The sequence below is a fragment of the Cinclus cinclus genome, chromosome 4 (genome assembly GCF_963662255.1).
Source record: "Cinclus cinclus chromosome 4, bCinCin1.1, whole genome shotgun sequence".
In the NCBI taxonomy this organism is placed as follows: Eukaryota; Metazoa; Chordata; class Aves; order Passeriformes; family Cinclidae; genus Cinclus; species Cinclus cinclus.
The window spans coordinates 46,417,632-46,439,980 of record NC_085049.1 but is presented as its reverse complement, the minus strand read 5'-3'; the positions used below and the strand labels follow the sequence as shown (position 1 = coordinate 46,439,980).

The 22,349-nt window shown below is 37.5% G+C and overlaps 1 protein-coding gene across 1 annotated transcript in view; it reads right to left on the bottom strand.

Moving 5' to 3' along the window:
• Positions 1–22,349, bottom strand: part of TRHDE (thyrotropin releasing hormone degrading enzyme) — a 197,339-nt gene that overhangs the window by 156,105 nt on the left and 18,885 nt on the right. Inside the window, exon 3 of the mRNA XM_062491203.1 lies at positions 3,633–3,759. Within this exon, the coding sequence (XP_062347187.1) occupies positions 3,633–3,759 (127 nt within the window). The remainder of the gene's footprint in view (positions 1–3,632; positions 3,760–22,349) is intronic.

Sequence of the window (22,349 nt, the reverse complement as noted above, 5' to 3'; positions counted from 1 at the left end):
GGACATGTGCCAATCTGGGCTGTATTAAAAGCAATGTGGCCAGCAGGGTGAGGGAGGGGATTCTGTCACTCTACTCCACTCTCATGTGACCCCACATGCAACGGAGTCTTGGCTGGAAAAGCCAGTCAGCCCCTCCACCTCAAACCATTTACAACTAAAGAATCACAGCTGTCCATGTTGGCAAGAGGACTTGATTGCCTTTTCAATCCCCATAGTGTGACTTTTACTCTGACCTTTGAAGCTCTCTTTTAACGTGGTTTTTCTGTTTTTCTCTTTCTTTCTCAATTTCTAAGTTCTATGCACTTCAAAACAGAAATTGGTCAGGGCTTTAGGGGGAAAAATTTAAGACCTTTCCAGTCTCAAAAACCCTCATAAGAAAAAGCTCTATGCATACAAAGCATATTTTTGTGCAGTGCAAACAGGATTAAAAATAACTATGTGATATATAGACAGAAATATTTTGATTTCACTAGCCATAAGAATATACTTAAAAACCCTTCTGCAAATCTTTTTAGATTAAATAGAATTCAATAGTTTACCTACCCATCACTTTAACTAATGTTTACAATGATAGTATTATAGTCTTGGAAAAATCTAGGTTTTTTTTTTTTAAAGACATGGTTTATTTGTCATTAATGAAATTAACATTAAAATTATTGGCTTGAAACTTTACACAAGCACCTTCCCATTCAGAATATGATGTAGGGGGGAAAAAAGCAGATACCTACATGTTAAGTAGAACTTCTAACTGTGGAAATCGTTAATTCCATTTAGAGAAATTCCCAATTCACATTCATTAGACAATTCACATCAACTGGAAAACAAATCTACTTCTCCAGAGCATTCAGAAGGCAGTAGAGACCATATATGATTCTAAAAAATCTTAGCCACAGCGATCTGATTGCATGTAAACACAGCAAGAAAGCCTGGTCACCACCAGTCAGGTAGTCGAGAGTAACAGGAGGAATTGGTTCCCGTATAGAACACTGCCTAATGTATTATAAACTCAAGTAAGGAGCACTAGTTTCAAATGCCTTGAAAACAGACCTCAGTGACTCAGAAGTGAACAAATGAACACAGATCTTTCTGATACAGCAACATATCTAAAGATCCTAAATGTCCTCAGATACTCCTACCATATAGAGAGTTCAAATGGATGACCACATAGGTGATGAAGTGCTTTCCCAAGGGTGGCAGGTCCCTTGTCCAGGGAGAATCACCTGTAGTTCCAACCATAAAACAGACAGCCCCACAGACACCACTGGCAGTAATAATGTCTCAGTCAATAACTGTACAGCACCTCCATAGTTAACTGGTCAGTGTTTCAACAAAATTATCTTGTAAACATAAATCCAGCTTTCAACCAAATAATTACATTCAGTTAAGTTTCTTTTTGCTAGAACTCCAAAGTACATGAAACAATTTTTTTTTTAAATTCTATGTTTGAAACAGAACATTTTCTATAAAACTGTTGACATTAAAAAGCTTTCCAAAGTACATTCTTCATTTTTCACTCCCACTTTCACATTTAGAAGTGAAATTAAAAACTTCTGAAATGCCCCACTGAAGGAAACATGCTCATTTTTCTTAAAACCTTAATAAAGTACTCAATCCTTTGCAGTGCTGACAGTGGTAAATCAGATGAGTCGTAGGCTTTTGGAGAGACCAGGTGCATTTTCAGTATCAATACATCTACCTGATGCACATGCTTTTTTTTCTATTGCTGTCACTAATGATCTTTTGTCTTTTCATTTGGGAAATTCTTCAATACAACTGCAAAATCCCTATCATAGACAGATTACAGTATTACCATTTTTAGTCCTTCTATTCACCCATCAGACTACTGTCCCTAACCTTCTAACCTTTGAATTTTTTTCAAGTTTAAAACAAAAATAAAAATTCAGTGTTCTTTCAGGTTTAAGACACCAGCACGTGCTTAAACATAGCAATCAGTGTTTGGGTGAACTAGAACAAATATACCTGTATTAACACAAAAATACTTTTTTTTTAAATATTTACATCACTGAGTTTAGAAAATTTTCTTCCTATATTTACATTAAATAAATTCAATCTTACTATATTATAAAAAATTATTCTCTATAGTAATTATTTTCATAGTACCACTACTGAATGGCTAAAGTCTTCACACTGTATTTCCTATTAACAATTTTACTGCAAATATTTGATGAAAAAATACAGTTTTACTTCTGACTATTCCTCCCATTCTATTCCAAAAAGATCCAAACTGGGATATATTCACTTACAATGAGGTATTTTTAAAAGATATGCCATAGCACAATGACAATGGATATAGCACGTGGGGTTTAAAGACCACATGTTACAATTTTGAAAGATACACCGATGCAGATACAATTACTACCACTGCTGCCAGCTGGCATTCACAATAAACTGCCTGAAGTAATGATGTTTGGAAGTTTAGATGATCTTTAAGATCCCTTTCAACTGAAACCATTCTGTGCTCATTTTTTCTACTCAACAAGTTCTTGTTTACTTTTCCCCCCTCTAAACTGTTGGCTCCATAAGCCGAGAACTTCCTCTACAAAACATTATTAACATGATTAAAGACATACATGAAAGTATACACAGGAAGTTTGTGTATACTTACATATGCCATATTCTTGTTTTACCCATCTGCATATTTCTCTAGGACAACACTGCCAGTAACCTGCTATTAAAAGACACCAAAAAATAAATGCCACAACACACTTATAAAAATAATCATGCAATACCCTCATCTAGAAACATCAATTACATTATCTATCTCCTACACCATTAGCTCTAAGTCCAATAAACCTACTCAGCAGGCAAGGGATTTAATGAAATAAACCCTGACTTCCTGGGAGAATCACCTGTGGTTCCAACTCTAATAGTTCTGATCAAATACATGCTCTCTTCCTGCTGCTGAGCAATAGGCTTTTCTGAGTCTTTATCAAACATGCTCCAAAGGAGGCAGGGTGTAATAATGCTGCGGAAAGTATTTAAACAAGTAGGAGACCAACTGATTGTGATGAAAGGGAGGATGAGAAGAAACTAGTTTTAAAAAATTACAGAAATTTACGGGGTATACATTTATGTCACAGTAAAACAAATTCACAGCATTTTTTTCAATAAACAACAAGACAATAAGCTTGTCTATAAATCATTAATAAGCCATATGAGCCATAAAAACAAAAAGAATAAAACAAGTCCACAGTCCTGCACTGCTACAGGTTGCCAGTTTCCACAAATATGTTCACTTCTGTTCCCCATTTAAGGCACCAAGGTACAAGTATTGCATAACAATCTTCCAGTGGTTATCTCATAGGAGTAAGGACCGAAACAGACAACATAAAAAAAAAACAAAGAAAAACCCAGCCATCATTGAAAGGTCTCAGGTTCTCTACCCATTCTCTAACAAATGTAAATAGTGACTGTTTCCTGCTCCTTTCAGATCCAGGTTGGAGAAAGCATAGTTTGTCTTCCCTTCCTCCACAAAGAAAAAATTCTGATTTACCGATCCTCCTAAATTAACCCAAACATTTAACTTGAAATCCAATACATTACATTCCTTTAAAATAGCTGACTTAATCTCTCATTTCCAGGTTAACTTCACATTCTTTGTGAAATCTTACCTAATTTTGGCAGGGAATAGGGCACTTTGAAGTAATCTTCATAAAACTCAATGAGTCTCCTTGTAATATTTAGAGCGTAGTCCCCTGATCCTCTTCGGATTGCATCAGGCCTTGCATATAACCGTACCTGTTAAAAAACAAAGCAGAAGGCCAATTTCAGCATCTGCCTTTTAAACTTATCCTACCTGCAGAGGTGAATGAATTACTCTAAGGCTGCTATGAGATGGCAGGATTATTCCCTTAAAGCCAGATATGACTGTCAAATCATATCACAGTTGAAAACCAGAACTACCACAATTAAAGTTACAAAGTTCAGAAGTCACAAAGTCTTAAGTCATTCATAAGTCTCCTACATTTGTGTTGCCAAATAAAAAACTTGCACTCCTTGTATCAAAATAAACATTTGAAGAAAATACATGTGTTTGCTAGAGATATGATGGAAGAGTGGATTAGTATAATGGTTGTCTGCCTACACTGAATGTAGGCAGGATGCACTGACTCAGTAGGAGAGAAGTTCACGGTTTGTTAAAGGCACATTATATCAAGCCCTGAAAATATTAGTAGACTGTGAAGAAAAAAAATAATCGTTCTCTTTTCTTTTCTCCAGCAGTGACACCATTACCCTCAATGAGCTATGGGAAGACTGCAAAAATGACCATTTCTAAGCTCATTCATGTACACAAACAATTAACATTCCTGAAACCTCCACAACTGCTTCAGGCCTCTGTTTTCAGAAAGCAGTAAATTAAAGCTGTTTATATAAGGCACAGAATGCTCTCTTCAGTATAACACAGCTCACACGTCTCAATACCTGGCGTGAACCAAGTGAACAGAACTCACCTTCATAATTCAGCATCCAAGTGTGACCCCAATTAGGGAGGTAGCAGAAAGCACTGCTGGGTTATTACCTGTTCCCTGTCCTTACAGTCTGTAGTGCCTCCTTCATGCAAAGATGACATAAAGCCTGGAACTGCTAACCAAGAAGGGGATAGAAAGGATAACCCCTTTTCAATCTCCCTCCTCACACCCTGCCTGATGAAGTAGCATGTGCTTTGTCTCTAGTGACTGTGGCAGAAGGTCTTTCCCTGCAGTACATAATGACCTGATGTAAATGAGACTCTACTAAATGTCAATCCTTACAATAATATCTGACTTGCCAGTACTTTCTGTGGTAGGATTAAATCCCAGCCAGGGTTCCAAGGAAAGCAGTAGCACAGAAATCAGAAAATACCAATGAAAACATGAAGGAGAAATATCAGCTTTGGAATGTTTCTAAATGCTCTATTCTGGATTAAGAAAAGCCAATGGGATTTTTGGTTTCAGTGAAAGTATTACCAAGTATTGCTTTACTGCTCTTTTCCTGAACCAGTTCAGTTATCCAAGTGGAAACCAGATATCAAGCCTAAGTACAGTGTACCTGTCCATTCTCTTTTAACCCACTGTTTCTTGGGTTTCAGTATGGAGACACATTATTTGTTTCATTACAATGTCCATCTTCATATTTAATCTTTGTGTTGTATTAGACTCGGTGCACAATCAACCATACATAGTTACCATTCATAATGCAAAACAGGTAATGGTGTAACCTGATACGTAATAAAGCAGACTTCTTATAATCATACCTGACAGCACATAGATCATTATCTGAACTCCTCCAAATCACCATTTTTATTTATTGCTTCCTTTCAAAGTTAATAGTAACATGTACATTAAATGTTCCCTTATCTACTAAACTAAGCACAGGTTTTAACAAAATTGGTATTAACCACAGAGTTTATGGAAGGATGTTAAGAATCACAATTAGATTTGTGATGAACACTGTTTTGTATCATTAAACCTTTATACACAATTTTACATAATTGCTTTACTGGCACAGTTGACTGTATCAGCAAACTAGGGAGAAAAAAAGAATCAGTCAACCAAGTATGCAAAAAAGTCATTCAATTTGACAGTGGCCAAATCTGTCCATAATGAGAAAGAGGACAACAGAAGGGAAGAAAATAATAGGCAGATAGAACAAAAATCAAGGTTCAACTTACTGCATCACAATTAATGTCTCCTGGCATAGGGAGGTATTCAATGGTGTCCAAGATGGAGCCAAGGTACAAAAGCTGCAATGCTGCAAACCCTCATTTGTCTCCTGCCTAAAGCCGAATGCAGTTTTATTTTGCCTGTCAAGTTTTCCTGTGTGCCTCTCTGCCTGCCCAGAACAGCTCTGGACTGCCAGGCCTCCACGGCTCACACCAAGGTGACCCCTAAGATGGAACACAGTTCAGAAATTAATCGTGCCCTTGCCCAGGAAGTCTCAGGGACTTTGAGGCAACAGATATTGTCAAAGCAGTCAACCATCTTCAAAGACTGGACCTTCTGCCTTTCACCCAGCAACTACTGAGCGTGAAATGTATGGAGAACCTTAGACACACCGTTAGAGACCTACCCCAGCCTCAGACATTCCCTCTTGGTTAGCAGAGAGCTACCACAGGGTCTGTGACACTGCCTACCTGGCTAGCTGCTTTGGATGACACATTCTGAGGTGCCATTCACAATGTGAAGAGATTGGTCCAGAATTCAGTCTAAAGGCTGGCTATTATAAGTTTGAAACTGAAGCCTCCAACATGCATACACTGATATTATTTCCTTAGTTTACAGGAAAATTCTCAGTCAAAACTATATTCTGCTCCAAAGAGGAATATAAATAAATAAAACAGAATGATGATTAAGACATGAGATTTGTTTAGAATAATTTGTTTGTCTACTACTTTCATTTCAAAAAGCAGGCAGATAGTGTTACTTTAAAACTGTCCTGGACTGAAAAATAATGCTCAATTATTATATACTTTCCCCCAAGCTGTTTGACCACTGTACTAAGAATTTGATTTTACAGTATTTAAACAAGAGAAAAAATAATCTTTTTATTAAAAAATAATCTCAAAGTTTTCTGCAGGGTCAGGCCTAAATATACAACTAAATGCAGTACACGTTCTCCTACAAAAGACAAACAGCTTTCTAGCATAAGTGCATAATTCATCACTTACTCCAATGGCAACTACTGCCCTGCAAATAATATTAATGCTCTTCTTCATAATCTTTGCAAGATTAGGTTAGACTATTATTTTCATGTAAGAAATTGGAGACCAAAGAGTGACTAAGAGTAATTGTGGGTGCCTATCTTGATAGCTCTCAATGTCAAGTCTATTTAACAGTTTTATTCCACATACTTAAAGCACTGTTGCCATTACATTCCCATCTTACTGCAGTGGTGAACACTTCCTAGAAGTTTTGGCCACAGGTGCCTTAGTTTGGGCACGAAATCTGTAATACATGATTAATGACTAAATGAGACTCTGTCAGTTCATGTGATTTACTTGGCATTCCACAGCAACTCTGGTGGCAGAGGCAGGGAGGAAATTCAAAGCAGGCATTCATCCTTGTGACCATTTAACTACCTGCACCAAGCACCTTCCACATCTGAGAATTAATAAGGTAGGTTCTATTTGGACAACAGGTATATTAACAGCACACTGCTGATGTTCTGATGCAGTAATGCTTCCTGTGTGCCTCAGTGAAAAATATCAAAGAAATGTTATGAGGAATCATATTCATTATGAGACTGTAATAATACCTATGAATATAAAGTTCACACAGTTCACCTAAATTCTGAGGGGTTTTCTTAGCTCCTTTACATCTACATTTGCAAACACTACCAATTTTTCAACAGGAGTTCTGACTACAAAGAAGAAAAATCCTGCTCTCTTATTTCTCCCTCAAATGGAACCAAACTGTCTCCTTCTTATCACAAGTTTGAGCAAGTAGGTTTGTGTCTGCAGCCCTGCAACCCAGACCTCCTCTTTATAAGATACTTGTTAATAACTCTGAAAGTTATTACACATTCTAAATTAAATCTCTACGACATATATTTTCTCGTTCTTTTCTAAAGTGGGCAAAAATGTGAGTTGTTTCCCCTTTTTTGCTTTCCAGAGGCCCTGAGTAGCTTCATAAGAACTTTAAATAAACTCAATACTCAGGCACACTCAGATATTTCTAAAAAAATCATTGTGAAGGATTACTTTAAAACTATTAGTAACTTTACTCAAGTTCTTAGAATTATTTTGGCAGCATTACCAGAAAAAATTCTAAAATATTCCTGAAATTTGTATGGTAAATTCCATGTATTTGTTGTAAGTGATCAACAGCCTACTCCTCTATAGTTAGTCAAAAGGATCTGCTGTATAAAACAGAATACTTTTACAAACAATTTGTAAATATTGCAACATTTTCTCTAGTCTGTCTTAGTAATTCAGCATTTGCTACATAGAATAAGTCAAGGAGATTTGAAAAATATTTGTAATACCAGGTTGCCAGAACAGGCAAACGTGGTTGCAAAATAAGAACTGTTTCCCACAGAGAGTCATGATACACGCTGAGAAATGTGCAACATACTTAAAACAAATCTCATCTAACAGAAGTCAGGTTATTAATTACAGAGCATGAGAAAATTTTCTTATCTACAACAGGTAAGAATTATAGATCAAAAAGAAAGCTAGCACTTGAAAAGAAAATAGAACTTTTCTTGTCTTATTACTTCAGAGCACTTCAAAAAAAGTGAATTAGTAACTATGTACAAGGTACAATGTGTAAAATTCTGACAAGTACAACTCTAGACAGCAACACACACCTTAATTTCTAGAATAGTATGGGAATAATATGTTCACCAAATTTGTTTCCATTGTAACAAAGACTAGCGATAATTTTACCACATAAAAACAGCAACAGAATCAAAAGCAGTAGAACCATTCTATTTTGAACTTTTACAACCACTACTTTTCTCTTTTTTTTTTTTTTTGCATTAAAATCTAAGTGAAAAGGAGAGGACAATTAAATGGATGAAGAATGGTAAGGAAAAACCTGCAGTAATTTTTTCACATTATGTGAAATACTTTGGGTCAAACCAAAGGGTTTTTACAGTTCTGAAGGTAGAAAGAATATGGAATACATTCAGCATTTTGATCACGGCAATAAAAAGGAAAAATCCATTATTTATCTGTGTATAATTGCAAAAAGACTCTGGTCCAACCCTCTCCTCTACAGGAATTCACTAAAGATAAAGGAAGACCAGAGAGAACTGCATAATGCTCCTCCTCTGGCACTATAAGATACTAATAACCTTTGCCACCAAGCCTGAAAACCTGCTTTCCCAGGGAATTAAGGAACCTGACAACCAGGCAGAAATCAGGATGTTACAGTAAGAAGTTTGGATGCCTGAAGTATGCCATACACCAGAGCCCACCTCTTACTTTAGAATTAAATGTGCACTTCTACATTCAAAGCCTGCTTTTGAAGACATTATTCTCCATGTCACCTTCCATTTCATGTGTGCAGCCCATGTGAAACCTTTGTTCTTGCAGCGGTGTTATTTTTTTTAGGGGAGCATCACCATGCTTCATATCAAGACATTTGTATTCTTTTATTCATTGTTATAATATACTGATCACAGTAATTCTCTATAATAGTCTGCACTCATTCTGCAAGGCATCTTTTCTTTAAATGTTTAGCCATCTTTTCCACGTCTTAAGATCACTTCAATTGCCATCACTGTCTTCCCCTACGCCCTGAGGGGAATCGCAGCTCACTGGATGAAAAATCCTGCTTCAAGGAAATAAAGTGGACCTCTATTTTAACAAGCAAAGACTTGTGAAAGCAGATGGATCATCAGGCTCTAAAGGCCTAAAACAAAATATGCTGACTTCAACTGAATGACTTCTGTTAACTGCAGGGGCTTTCTGAAACATGAGTGGTCCAGCCTCTGGGCTAGGGACATGTCTACCAAGGTAACCTTCACCAACAGCATCTGCCATGTGCACAGTCCATGTTTCTAGATCACCACTTCAGCAGTCCTTGTTAGTTGCACAGCTAGAAAAAAAAAGAAAAAAAAATATTTCTTTAAATAAAGGCCTGTGCTTTGGTCATGGCCACTGATAGTTCAGATCATGAGAAGCAGGACTGGATCTCACACTTCTATCTCATGCTGTGAAGAAAATAGCTCTCTGAATCTAGAAAACAGCCTGATGCAGGATTTACACCTGGTGTGTAACCACAACAGTGGTTACCATTGCTGTATCTCTGTCACAGAATCAGGTACAAGGTCAGCTTTGAGGCTGACAAGGGAAGAAGAGGTATATACAATCCTAACCCTTGGATGACACCATCTGATATCACAGATATTGCCAACCATCTCACCACACAAAACCACTCCCAAAGGTACCTACACACATGGAGAGCCTTTTCCCAGCCCTGAATGCTGTCACAACACACAGGTGTGTGGAACCAAAAGAGACTTAGGCCTCGTTCTCATTCAGCTTTCCGCTATTACAGCCTCTCTCCAAGCAAACATGGCTAACGTTCCAAGGCTGGCATATACCTGTTTTGCTAATGCCTGGATGTCCCCTTCTCCTTTCTCCTGTCTTTGATCGATTTTGCTACATGTACTTAAGGTCTGAACAGATAGAGCAAATGAGGGCATGGAAACTAAGCAGAAGACTGGTGAGAACCATAAATCTTGTTTTCTCAGGCAAGCAAGGATTAGGTAACCTTGTATCAACACAGGAATCCACTTCACAATTAAGAATAGTTATCCCTCCCACTTACTTCATGCAGAATTAAAAGTAACTTTGTCAGGTATTTTAAAGCAGCTTGGAGTGCTTTGCCATTAGGAAACAGATGTTACTGCTCATCAACTGGTGTCAGCAAAGCCATCCTGGGAATAATGTCTGTTCTTTAATCCCTTCCTCAAAGCCAGCAGACTCCACATAAAGCACTATTCTTGGGAAGCCCCTCCAGACAAGCTCCAGTACTCTGTGTGCCTATACCCACAGGCTCAGCACAGCACTGGCACATCTGGGATCTTAAAATTATTAAAAAATCTCAGTTCAAAAAGGGCTTATGCATTAGTTTAATTTTAAATACATGTTTAACCTCAAACATGCCTTTACATGTTATAGTTACAGAAGGCCCTAACATTTTAACAGAGCAGCACTCACAAATTTTATTAAGGGGTTCTAATAGTGTTTTGCACTTTATTTCATCTGCAGTGACTTCAGCAGTGACACTCTCAGCTAAAAAACACACAAATTGCCTCTGTACTTAAATGCTTCAATTTACTTGATAAACTGAAATCTTTTATCATTATTTTGCTCACTGACTATTTTAGGCACAGATATACTGCTGTTACCATTGCTACAGAGCTAAAGATGTGGTCACATCACACATTTAATATAGCACACATATGTCTGGATTCGACTGCCTCAGCTGTGAACTCCCTGGATCACTTCCGCAACCAAGACATCGCATCTCAAATGGGTTTTTAATGTGATAAATTCAAAATAAGTAACAATTCATTACACACAGAAACAAGCTACAAGCCAGGTTCCACTAAGAATCTGCATGAATTGTTTCACATGTGCAAATACCTCCACAAGTTATGCGTGGTGCAAATGCAGTAATTTTTACAACACTGATAAGGAGAGAGAGAGAGAGTGAGTTGTATTGAAATATCAATTCTGCTGTAGTGAACATAGTTAGATGTGATAATGGGAAGAAATTACAGAAGAATGCCTTGTTTCAATCTCCTATTCATTATTCATCATGGGCAATACTCACAAAAGACTGCATGATAATGAAATGTGCTTACTGAATACCAAGGAACAGCTCACCTTTAAAAGATGATTTTACTCCAAACTGAGCAGTTGGCACAGCACTGCACTGAGTCTTTTCTGAATATAAATAAAACAAAACATGTTTAAGAATTTGAAGAATTTTCTTAGAGTTAGCCGAAACCAATGAGCATTCAATGACCTGATAATTTCTTAGGAAACACCTTTGCTAGAGATTGGATGGAACTGTTTTTTATAGTAAGCAAACATTGTCTTGGAATCCTCATTTGAGACTAGCGTAACAGACCAGTTAAAACAAGAGAAGCCATCACTAAAAAAAAAGTGTATATGAAAGAAATGGTCACTGAGGGAATTACAGTGGTAGAGAGATATCTCAGGAAACTAAATGCAAGCACTGGGGGGGCTTGAACATGGTTGCAGGGCAAGATAAGGTGTCTTTGAACAGAAATAATTTATATTCCTGGACAAAAACTTGCAGCATGACCCCGAAGAAGAAAGAAGTGAGTGAAACTTTTGGAGTTCCAGGTGACAGTAGGTAAATGAGGAGTATTAAACAAAGATTGCCAGGTATTTTTAGAGTTGTGAAAGAGGGGCAATAGTTTTGTGCAGCTCCTTTTTAAATAAACATGAACGTATGGGACAAGGATCTAGTTGCCTCATCAATTCCTCATCTGAACCAAAACAAATGCAACTGCTCCAGCCAAAGGTGCAACAATATATTCTACCAGGAGGCAAAACTGTCATGCAGACATGCTGCAATTTCTAACTTGAGATCATAAAATACTTTGGAAAGTTAATGAGCTGCACTCACATATAAATCCAACCAGTGCTCAGCTGGCATACAATAAAATACTGACTATGTCACTGACCACAGTGCCATTAAGATTAATTTAGAGCACTTTGAATCTCTATCATCTTGCTGAAATGGTTCAGAGACAGAAAGTGAACATGTTAACAACTAATGTAGAACAAATGTAATTACAGACATTTCATAGCCATTTCAGCCAACTAAGACTGCCACAATCTCACCACCACATACTCAGTCATTTGATCCCAACTCTTCTATTACATGGGCACTGGAGCTCATCTCCTCTCACAGCAACCTGCCAGCCAGATGAGTCAGCTAACTATGCCAGGTAGGTGGTGTCCAGGTAGCCCAGCTTCCTCACCTGGCCACCGTGAGTTCAGCGCTAGAAACAGCATGAGAAAGCATCTAGGGAGAGAAAAGAGGACCATGACATACTGGCTACAGATAAATTTGAGTTATTACAGAACTTCAACCTAGAAGCAAGGTTCAAGTTCTTCCTAAGTGCTATTATAGAGAATTCAGTGTCTAAATTGTTGAGATTCATAGTGGCTAAACCTCCTTCCAGTCCTTCGTAGGTGGTGAAAAATCAACATACCTTCAAGTAACAAAGCACAAAGATCAACATTTTTTATGTCTTACATATATTACACAAAGTTCTGTATCACAACCCCAGTGGTAAGATGATGTGAGAATGGCTTTTTCCTCCAGAAAAAAGTATCTGTAGTAGATGTATCCCAATGGTTAACACCAATTTTGATTTCCTTTGGTTGGCCTAGGATTGGATTATCTTATTGCAAGTACTATTTATTCCCTATTTTATAGTCAAATCATTCATATTGCACATCATTCATAAATAATATTTCACCTACTCTTGATTAAAAAAACAAGAGTTTAACAAGTACGTAAGTTTAAAGAAAGTGCTAACAAGTGCCCTACAATGTTCAGCAGCCCTATAGCACGCCCAATTTCACCTGGCTAGAGACTGCTTTGTCACCATCACACAGATGTTGCCTTAGAGTAATTCCATTTGAAATGATAATCACTGTAACTGCTTATTTATATTTTGCAATTGCCTAGAGACTATCAATATGACAGCACAATCCCCCTGTGCTTAGTCAACTACATAAATAGAAGTAAGATATGCTTGTTATTGTCAGTCTTTCTGCCTAAAGAGTAACAGCAAAACATCGGGAAAATGAACTGTTATAATCTTCATTTTATAAATGAAAGTTACAGAAAGATGAGCTTAATACCAGGAAGAAAGTCTAAAAAAGAGCTAGAAACAGAACTTGAATATCACTTCCCCAAACTGATGAATCATCTTTTCGTCATAAATCAACAAATTACTATTCCCAACAGTATTTTCTGAAAAACACCACCCTTTCATCACAATTTTGTTTAAAAAAAACCCTGGTTTTAGTTTCCTCAGTCAAACCATGTTTTTCAAAAACCAAACCTAAACCTCATTCCAAACTGTAGACCTGTATTCCTGAAACTGCTTAACTTAGAAGCATTCTGAACACTGAAATTCCCCACATTAATGCATGTTTACGAGTAACCATCCCACCTTTTGTCATATGGCTACCATGCTAAGACTTATTTAGGTTTGTATAAGGCAAAGGTTATTTGATAATTCATTTTAAAGTAATTACTTCAAGAGATGTCAGTATAGTGGTCCCCTACAAAACAGCTACTAAGCAAAGTGATGTACTTGTCCAGAGCATAACAAAAAAAGCTGGGGGGAGATAGAGACAGATTCTACATGAAAAACCACAGATGAATGCAAGGGCATGTCAGTACTCTCCTGTTCCACATAAATTCTGCACAACCACAGCGGAAACCCATTGTGGTAGATACACATTTCACCCTACTCATCCTACGTTTGCAGTAATTTTGATCAGTATTAGGGGAAAAAAACAAGCTATGGTAAATAAAGGGAACCACTGACAAAATACAATTGCAAGAAAAGCAAAGCAAAAGCACAGCTCACATGTGAAATTAAGAGTATTTACTCAATGCATCATTTTATAACAGCAGCAATAAGCAAGAGGAACACAGCAAAGTATCTTGTGAGCTACATGTGAACTTAATAGAAAAACTGTTTCCAAGGTAAACAGAATAGAGCTGTAAGGAGCTCGATTTTATAGTATCCTTCAGAACTTCTTGGCATTGAGGAAACACAGCACTTCATAGACAAGTCTGCACTGTGCTGGATTGAGCTGGAGATTTTGTGAAAAATTGTAACTAGCCTTTAGGAGGGAGAAAAGCATGTACATGGGAAATTTTGTGCTCTGACTGGTACAAAAGCCAGAACACAACCAAAAACAGGTTACACCAATAAGAGCAAAAACCATGCTAACAGTGAGAACTCCTTCATGCTAAAAGGAGCAAAGAGACAAGCAATTAGGCAATTAGACAAGCAAAAAGTGAAAACAAAAACCATAAACCATGAAATAGGGAATCAAGAAATCAAATTTTTTGTATCAACACACACTAAAATCCACTAAAAAGCTTCATTAAGAGCTCTAGTTCTCACTCTCATCTAGTATTTCAAATATTTTTTTTAAATCACAAAATTGACAACAATATAAAAATAAAATTTTAAAAAGCTAAATGCACTAATAATATTCAAACACTTTTGCCCAACTGGCCCCTGATAAAACCATGGGTAAATTAAGAGAGAGGTAGTTATCTATCATTAACATCTCCAACATCTCCATCTTCAGTCCCCTTCTGAGAACAACAATCTCAGTGTAAAAACGTGAAAGTCAAAGGAGGAAATAAACTTCAAGACAAGTACCAAATAAGGTAAGTACCAAACTGAAGTTTTTGCACCTTAAGACAGAAGAAGATGAGAAATTTAAGTATTCTGACACATACAAACTTAAGCAAGTACATGTGATGACTCTGAAGTATTCAGGTTTTAGTCTACAAAATACACATTACCGCAACATGTGAATTGTTTAAATTATTTTTTTTCTTTTTTTTTTTTTTACTGCAGGGTTATTAATCAAATCCCTTCCAATATATGAAATGCTCAGATGATTATCAAAAATATTTTTGCACATTTTATCTCCTCACCTTAAAACTTGCACTAGTCAGGAGATATCTCCTGTCAGGAAGATATGAGCTAATCAGCAATGTCCTCTGCATGCGTGTGGAAAAGGTCAATTTGCTAACTTTGCTTTCTCATCAGTCATAGCTCAAACACCACATCTGGTTTACATCCAGACAGCCAGCCAGTCAGCTAAACAGCTGAGGTTAGGCCTGGATGACTACCATGTAAGTTTCCTAAAACAGAAAAATTTGCTGGGCAATGACCTCCTCATCCATATCAATGTGCTGGTTAGCATTAGATTAAAAGAGAGTATTTAAGACAGGATCAATTATGAGAAAAACCCTTTCTTACAAAAAAGTCAAGTCAACTTCTTTCCCAGGAAGCTAACTAGCACAAAGCAACAAAATGGTCCAATGGATTATGGGAAGATGGAAAGAAGAGAGAATTTTCCAACACCTGGTATCAAGCACAGTGATCATATTGCAGGCAAAACTGATTTGCACTAAAGGTTTAAGTCTTAAATAGCATGCCAATGATGGAAATAGGAATACAAAAAAAAATCACCACCATCATTACTTCAGCTCCTAGCATAACAAAATGGACTGTACAAATATGTTTCTTGGCTGACAGTGGAGCAGACCACTGTTGGTTGAACAGTCCTTCTCTTTTTTTCTAGCTGATGAAGAAAGCTATTCCCTTGCTTAGCTTCCAGCTGGCATTCACATCAACATAACGGCTTCATTAGTCTCTCTTTTTAGCACTTTCTTAGAGTCTAAGATAACATCCCCTCTCATGAGACATACCCTGACTGCACAGTGCAAGGTAAACCTTTAAAATGACAGCCTTTATTTGCTCCTGTCATATCTCTACCCACAGCACAAACTGTATCTACAACTGGAGAATCTGAAGATTAACAATCATTAAGAACAATTACTGCGGCAATATCAACAGTGCATGGGCAGCAACAGCATCTGTGCACTTTAGCAAATAGACACCAAAAATGCAAAACTTTTCAGAAGCTTCCATAGGATAAAAGCACTGGAAAGGATAAAACAGGACCTTGCAAGGAAGGTTCCTCTAAGTTTAACATAGCAGAACAGCACATCAAATAGCCCTTTTGCCCAAAGTTTCTAGTGTCCAAGTGTTGTTAGCAGGACAATGAAAGACAAGACCTGCCCTGCAATTCATGTAGTCTTAATATATTCCAGTGACGACTGGAATCCCTGAGCTTGAAAATTTGATTTCCACAAGAAACAAACTGTCACTAACACCATGTGGATGTGAAAAGACTATTAAGAACAAAAGCAGACTAAAGGAGCTAGGCTAATAAAAACTTAAGAGTCTTTAGATCAGTCTGCAAAGTGAAGGAAACTGCCACCAGATGATTCTATGAAGCACATTTGTATAAATATCACTGACTAGTATTCTGCTGCCAGTTTTGCCTAAAGCTCTCAAGTAGAGGCTCCTGCCTCTAAGACATCTACTATACTTTTCTCATGAGAGTGTTCAAAGCTGCCATTTTCTATTAGGTAGAGCAAGGAGGAAAAAAGGATGAAGGAATAAGAAAGAAATCCCAGGGAGAAGTACTGCTGCTGGATTGCATGCTCACAGTGCTGACTGACTCATTCTTAAATGGAAGGCCAAAGCTTAAAATGTTCCCTGGTTCAAGGACCAGTCAATCTCATTAACCCAACCCAAGGGATTAAGGCTATGAGACAGCCAACTTCAGGGCCTCCCAAATGCTACCCAGCCCATGCACCTCCGTGCATTATGCTTACAAATCCATACAGGTCTCCTGCCTTTTACTGCATTTTACCATTTCCCAGCTTGCTCATGAATAAAAATAAGAAAGGTCAGTAGTCACAGATTATATTAAATAGCTATTAGAAAACTTCACCTTTGTTTTCTCCCTTACAAAATGAAAGGATCTCATTCACTCATAAAAAAAAAAAAGAAACCTAAACTAACCACAAGATCACTGCAGGCCTGTCAGTGGTGAGCTCATAAAATGGTAAGCCATTGAAGGAGAAGACACAGAGATGAGAGCAACTTCAGCAACTTCAATTGACCTTGCTTGTGAGGAGAGCTCCTCTCGACAGCAGAGCATGGCATAGAGAAGCTGGCAGGCACACCAGCATCGCTGTGCGTTACAATCCAGCACTCAGAGACACATGCGTGGCAGAGGCAGAGCCGTGCCTGAGCTAATAAATCTTGACTTGCAACACAGCAAATGACCTGGGACACGATGCTCTGCTGACAGTGCTATCCCACTTTCCATTCTAGACCCCATTAAGGGATCCTTGTGCTTGTACTTGCACTGTACTCCACTGAGAATTACTCATCTCTCCCTAAAAGGAACACATGAGCTTCATTCATTTTACGCCAACACAGGAATAGGCTCAAGTATGAGCTGTGCAATATCTGTAAGCCAGCTGAACAGCCATTGTCCTCCACATTCTTCTCCATTATTTTCTGCATCTGGACACTGTAGCAGAGACCCTTAAGCAGCAGCCAAGGCCAGTCCAATGATCTTTACTGAGCCAGCTTCACTGATGCACGTTCTGCAAAGCACACTCAAAACTCTGAGAAATTACTCTTGTTTGAATGTTGATTTTTACTGTCATTTGTGCTGAGATGGCTAATGGCTTTTCACACTCTTGAGCAACAGGCATCCTGAAAGCTCTATGAATGTTAAAAAAAACCAAAACAGTTTAATAGGTGGTAGCTTCTGAGTTCATAAAAACCAAAGCACCTTCATCACACTCAAGAAAGTACAAATATTTTGGAACAAACTCTAAATCCTAGGTCATTGAAGGCTTGGGAATTATGGAAATAGATCAATTTACAAGGCTGTTCATATAAGAAAGCCAGTAAGCATAGTAAAGAAAAAACATGATAGTACTTCCTCCTATTTTCATCCTACAGCTTCAGAAGAAAACTGAGATAAGAAAGCAAATACAAATTTGTTTGTCTACATTGAACACTGCAATGTTTAAAGAGCTGATCTGCACTGCGTTTAGTCCCACATTATACAGCATCATCACAATTATACAGTCTCTCCAATTAGATTAGTGGTATTTCTAGACCTGACCTTAGTGGATCTGTTACCTAGCCCTGTTAGTTCATGTAACAGCAGCTTTCCTAGCTGTACATTGCACTGCATTCATGTGAACATATTCAAGGACTTAGAACAATCAATACCCCCACAAATATTTAAAAAGTAAAGGAATAGATGAAAAATAAAACCCTGTGAACATTTCTGACTCATTTTAACTCCTGTGATAAAAGTTAGCAACAAATTAAGATCGTTCTGTGGACACAAAACCAGAGTTCCCAATAGATTTGAACATTATAATCTAAACTGAAAAGAAAAAGAGCTCTGGTTCAGTACTTTCCTGTACACTTGTGGATTCTGAGATTCATTTACTGAAATGGAGAAGCTGGAGAAGAACAGCCCAGAAAACAAATGTATTTTCAGTTGTACAAGGTGTTTAGAGGCCATTTGCCGTAATTTTGAGTCATCATAAACAGCCAATAGCACATTATACTAGTATGAAATGCTATCCAGAATGTTGAATTTTAACTGGAAGGGAAGGGATTTCATTATTGCTATTATTATGATTATTATATTACTATACCACAAATAGGTACTGTGGAGACACAGTATTCATGATTACAGAGTCTGTGAATCTACAGTCAGCTGAATTTTCAAGAAGAAAATTCCAGCTTGCAAACAGTTTGCAGATGTTCAAGACTTCATTAAAAATACATTGTCAGACCCAATCAGGAAAAAAATGCAAGGTTGCAGAAGTCTTTCAGAGTTGTTGTGGATTCCTTTTTGTGTTTTGATTCCAGTGTAGGCATATTCCAAAACGAATTCTGTTTCCATTGTGAGTTTACCACAAACAATACAGCACTGTGCTAATGCATAACTTGAAACATTTTATTTGGAAATAAAACAGAAAATGCACTTTTATTGTTTCTTTTGATAAAATGAAATTTGTAAGTTTGCAAAAAATATATTTTTTACTTTTACTACTACTACTACTTTCAATTGCAGTGTAACTTGGTCATGTAGGTACCACCACTACAGTCTATAAGCCCCAGTGGCAGCTATAACCCTCAGTGGTAGCTCTGCTTTCACCACCCAGAAGTTCAGCTGCCTGCATGCCCAGGTCCATCTCTGGTATGGCCTAGCTGTATAACTACTGAAAGAGAGCTGAAAGGAAGTCTGGAGGGAGATAACAGCTACAGAATGTTGTCAGAACAGAAAGTGCAGGCTTTAAGATTATTGAAACATCATCATTAGATCAAGGATTCAAGAAGAAAGTTTTATACTTGTTTTTTTATATACTTTTATACTTTTCAACAGAAAAATATAAAACCAAAGAGCTTGGTTAGCTGGCCTCACTGGAAATCACTTCCTCCAGTCATCATCAACACTGTTGACAGAGGTGGTGGAAGATATCAGCTCAGCAACACAGAGTTTATAGAAAGGAGCCACACTGGACAATCCCACCCAGCCAGTGCCTGCCAGGCCAGCAAGGATTGTGAGCAGTGGTGAGCACACTAAAACAGAACCTATCATTAACACCTAGATATCTTTTGTATGCATTATCAAACAAATAATTCCTTTACACTTTCAAGATGAATGTATCCTGAATGCAGAATCCTTTTTATACCCTGCCCAAACAATACAAGAGTGGTTTAAACAGGCTTTACTTTGGCAACAACAAAATTCCATTACTGGCAAAGCCAGTAACTAAAGAGGCACTAAACACGTAAGTCACACTCATTCTTAGAATTTTCGAAATCAGGACATCTATTTCCCCTGCAATCAACTAATAACAAAGTAATTTTTCTTTATATAAATACAAGAATAAAATACAAAAGGCATGTACTTTATTTAAAACACTGTCTGGGGTTAGCCTTACCAGGCAATTGTGCGTTGCCAAGCACTGATTTGATTTTCATTATACTGCACTGACGGCAAAGTCATTTATCTTTTCTGCTCCCAGTCTCCTTTTATCTTTTCCGTATGCTTCTGTACTTTTCCTCTATCCTGCAATGTCGCTGAATGCTGATGAGCAGAAAATAGTACAAAACCACAGACAACCTCTTTCAGATTAAAAGTTCAGGTACGGAAGGTCCAACTTTTTCCATTTTGGGGTTTCCAAAGAAGCCATATATTTGGCATTGTCCAGGTATATAAAGATCAGTTAAATACTTCATTGGCAGTCCTTCTCTAGAACAGACAGACAGATGTTTCACTTGTAGTTCTAATATCTTTCCCATTAAAAACAGAAATTATACTCCTGTCACTGTAGCCTTGGATATTTAAACTAATAGTAAAACAAATTTTAAAAAAAACAAACAAAAAAAAGGAAATAAAAGCAGTTTTCCACATACCAGAGCCATGATTTTTACCTTTTTATTGCATTCAACTTGCTGTATTTTCAGATTAGCATTCCGTAAAAATTGGGAAAATGGCAATATAAAGAAAAAAAAAATCTCCCTAGACTTAAGGCTCTTATCCTTCATGTGTTAGCATCTCACCAGTGATGTGCATACAACTGACAACTATCAACTCCCTAGCTGAACTTGCCATTATTGGTTTGTTGGTATTGAATCAGGATTGCTGTAACCCTGTTTCTCACCAAAACAAAACCTAAGTATTTAATGTCATGAGAGACAATACATCCCTCTTGAAATAAAGTGGAATGAAAATCTGTTCAAAAAACAAATGTAACAGAATTACAGTCGAAACAATATAGCCGATGCTTCACAAAGCAGACACTTCAGTTGAGTTTCAGATCCCAAAGGTCTCTATGCTGTGAATGTCTGTACACAAGATGGTATCTGTACCTCTGCTGTCAGGCAACGGCAGTCTGTTCAACAGAGCCAACAGAACCTAAAGAAGGATTCAGAATACACCTGAACAGGTACACTGGCTAAAATGCACCCAGAAGAGTTGAAGAGTTTTGGTCAATCTCAGCACAACAACTGAAACTTCTAATGTCATCAGACTTCTCATATACCAGTGACCTGAACCGTAACTACCCATGACTTCTAACAACAACAACCTTTATATTCTCTATTCACCTGATGAGGCATATATATTATCACACTACCAGCATCTTTTTCAACAAGACATTTTAGTCACCTTCCATACAAGTTCCTTGCCATGAAACAGAACACACAACTGCCATCTTCTTGTCAGTCATCAACTCGTGAGTGCCATGAACCCTGGCACACCAGCAGGGATAAGCAATAAGGAATGCATCCAGAACTGATGTGGACAAATAAGCAGAAAAGTGTTCCATCCGTACAGAATTATTCAGAACAGTAATATGTACAAAATGCTGCAGGTGAATCTCATGACAGCAAGTCACTGACTGGTAAAACAGTGGAAGAAATTTAACATCAGTAAATGCAAAGAAATGCAAACAGAAAAACATAACCCTAACTATGCATACTCATTAGTAGTCTACATTAGCTTTAGCTCAGGGAAGAATTCTTAGGAATTACTGTGGCCAGCTCTCTGAAAATGTCAGCTCAGTGCTCAACAAATATTCAACCGGCAAACACAGATACAACTGATTAAGGAAAGAAAAAAAATATTATGCCACAGAACAAACTTAAGCATTGTAGGCATTTGTGGTACCACCCCTCTTTCTTGTTCAGTGTTTCAAACAGACTCTGTAGAATTTAAAATGCACAGAGAAAGGTGATAAGTATAAGAAGAGATGGGAAGTGAATCCCATACAAAGAGAGATTAATTATTTTTGAGTTCTGAAACAGGACAGCTAAACTATATATAGACTGAGGACTGGTACACAGTAAATGGAGAACAATCAGTCACTGATCATCACAGAAAAAAGAAGAGAGAGAAGACAATGAAAATGTGGAATTAATGCATATAAGTAAATGAGACATGTAAGTAAAATACAGATCTCTTTGCCACCGATTTTCAGAGTGTGAAGAGCAACAGCTTCCAATCCAGATAATGTACATTCACAGAGAGCAGGTCCTTTGGCAGCTATTAACCCAGTAGCCCATGTACAACTCCAGGTCAGGGTCACTGACAGACTAGAGTTTAGTGAGCAATAGTCCACTGATTGTCTTGTCTAAACTGGTCTCCATATAGGACATATGAAAATATTTTCCTCTGTGTCTGTTCT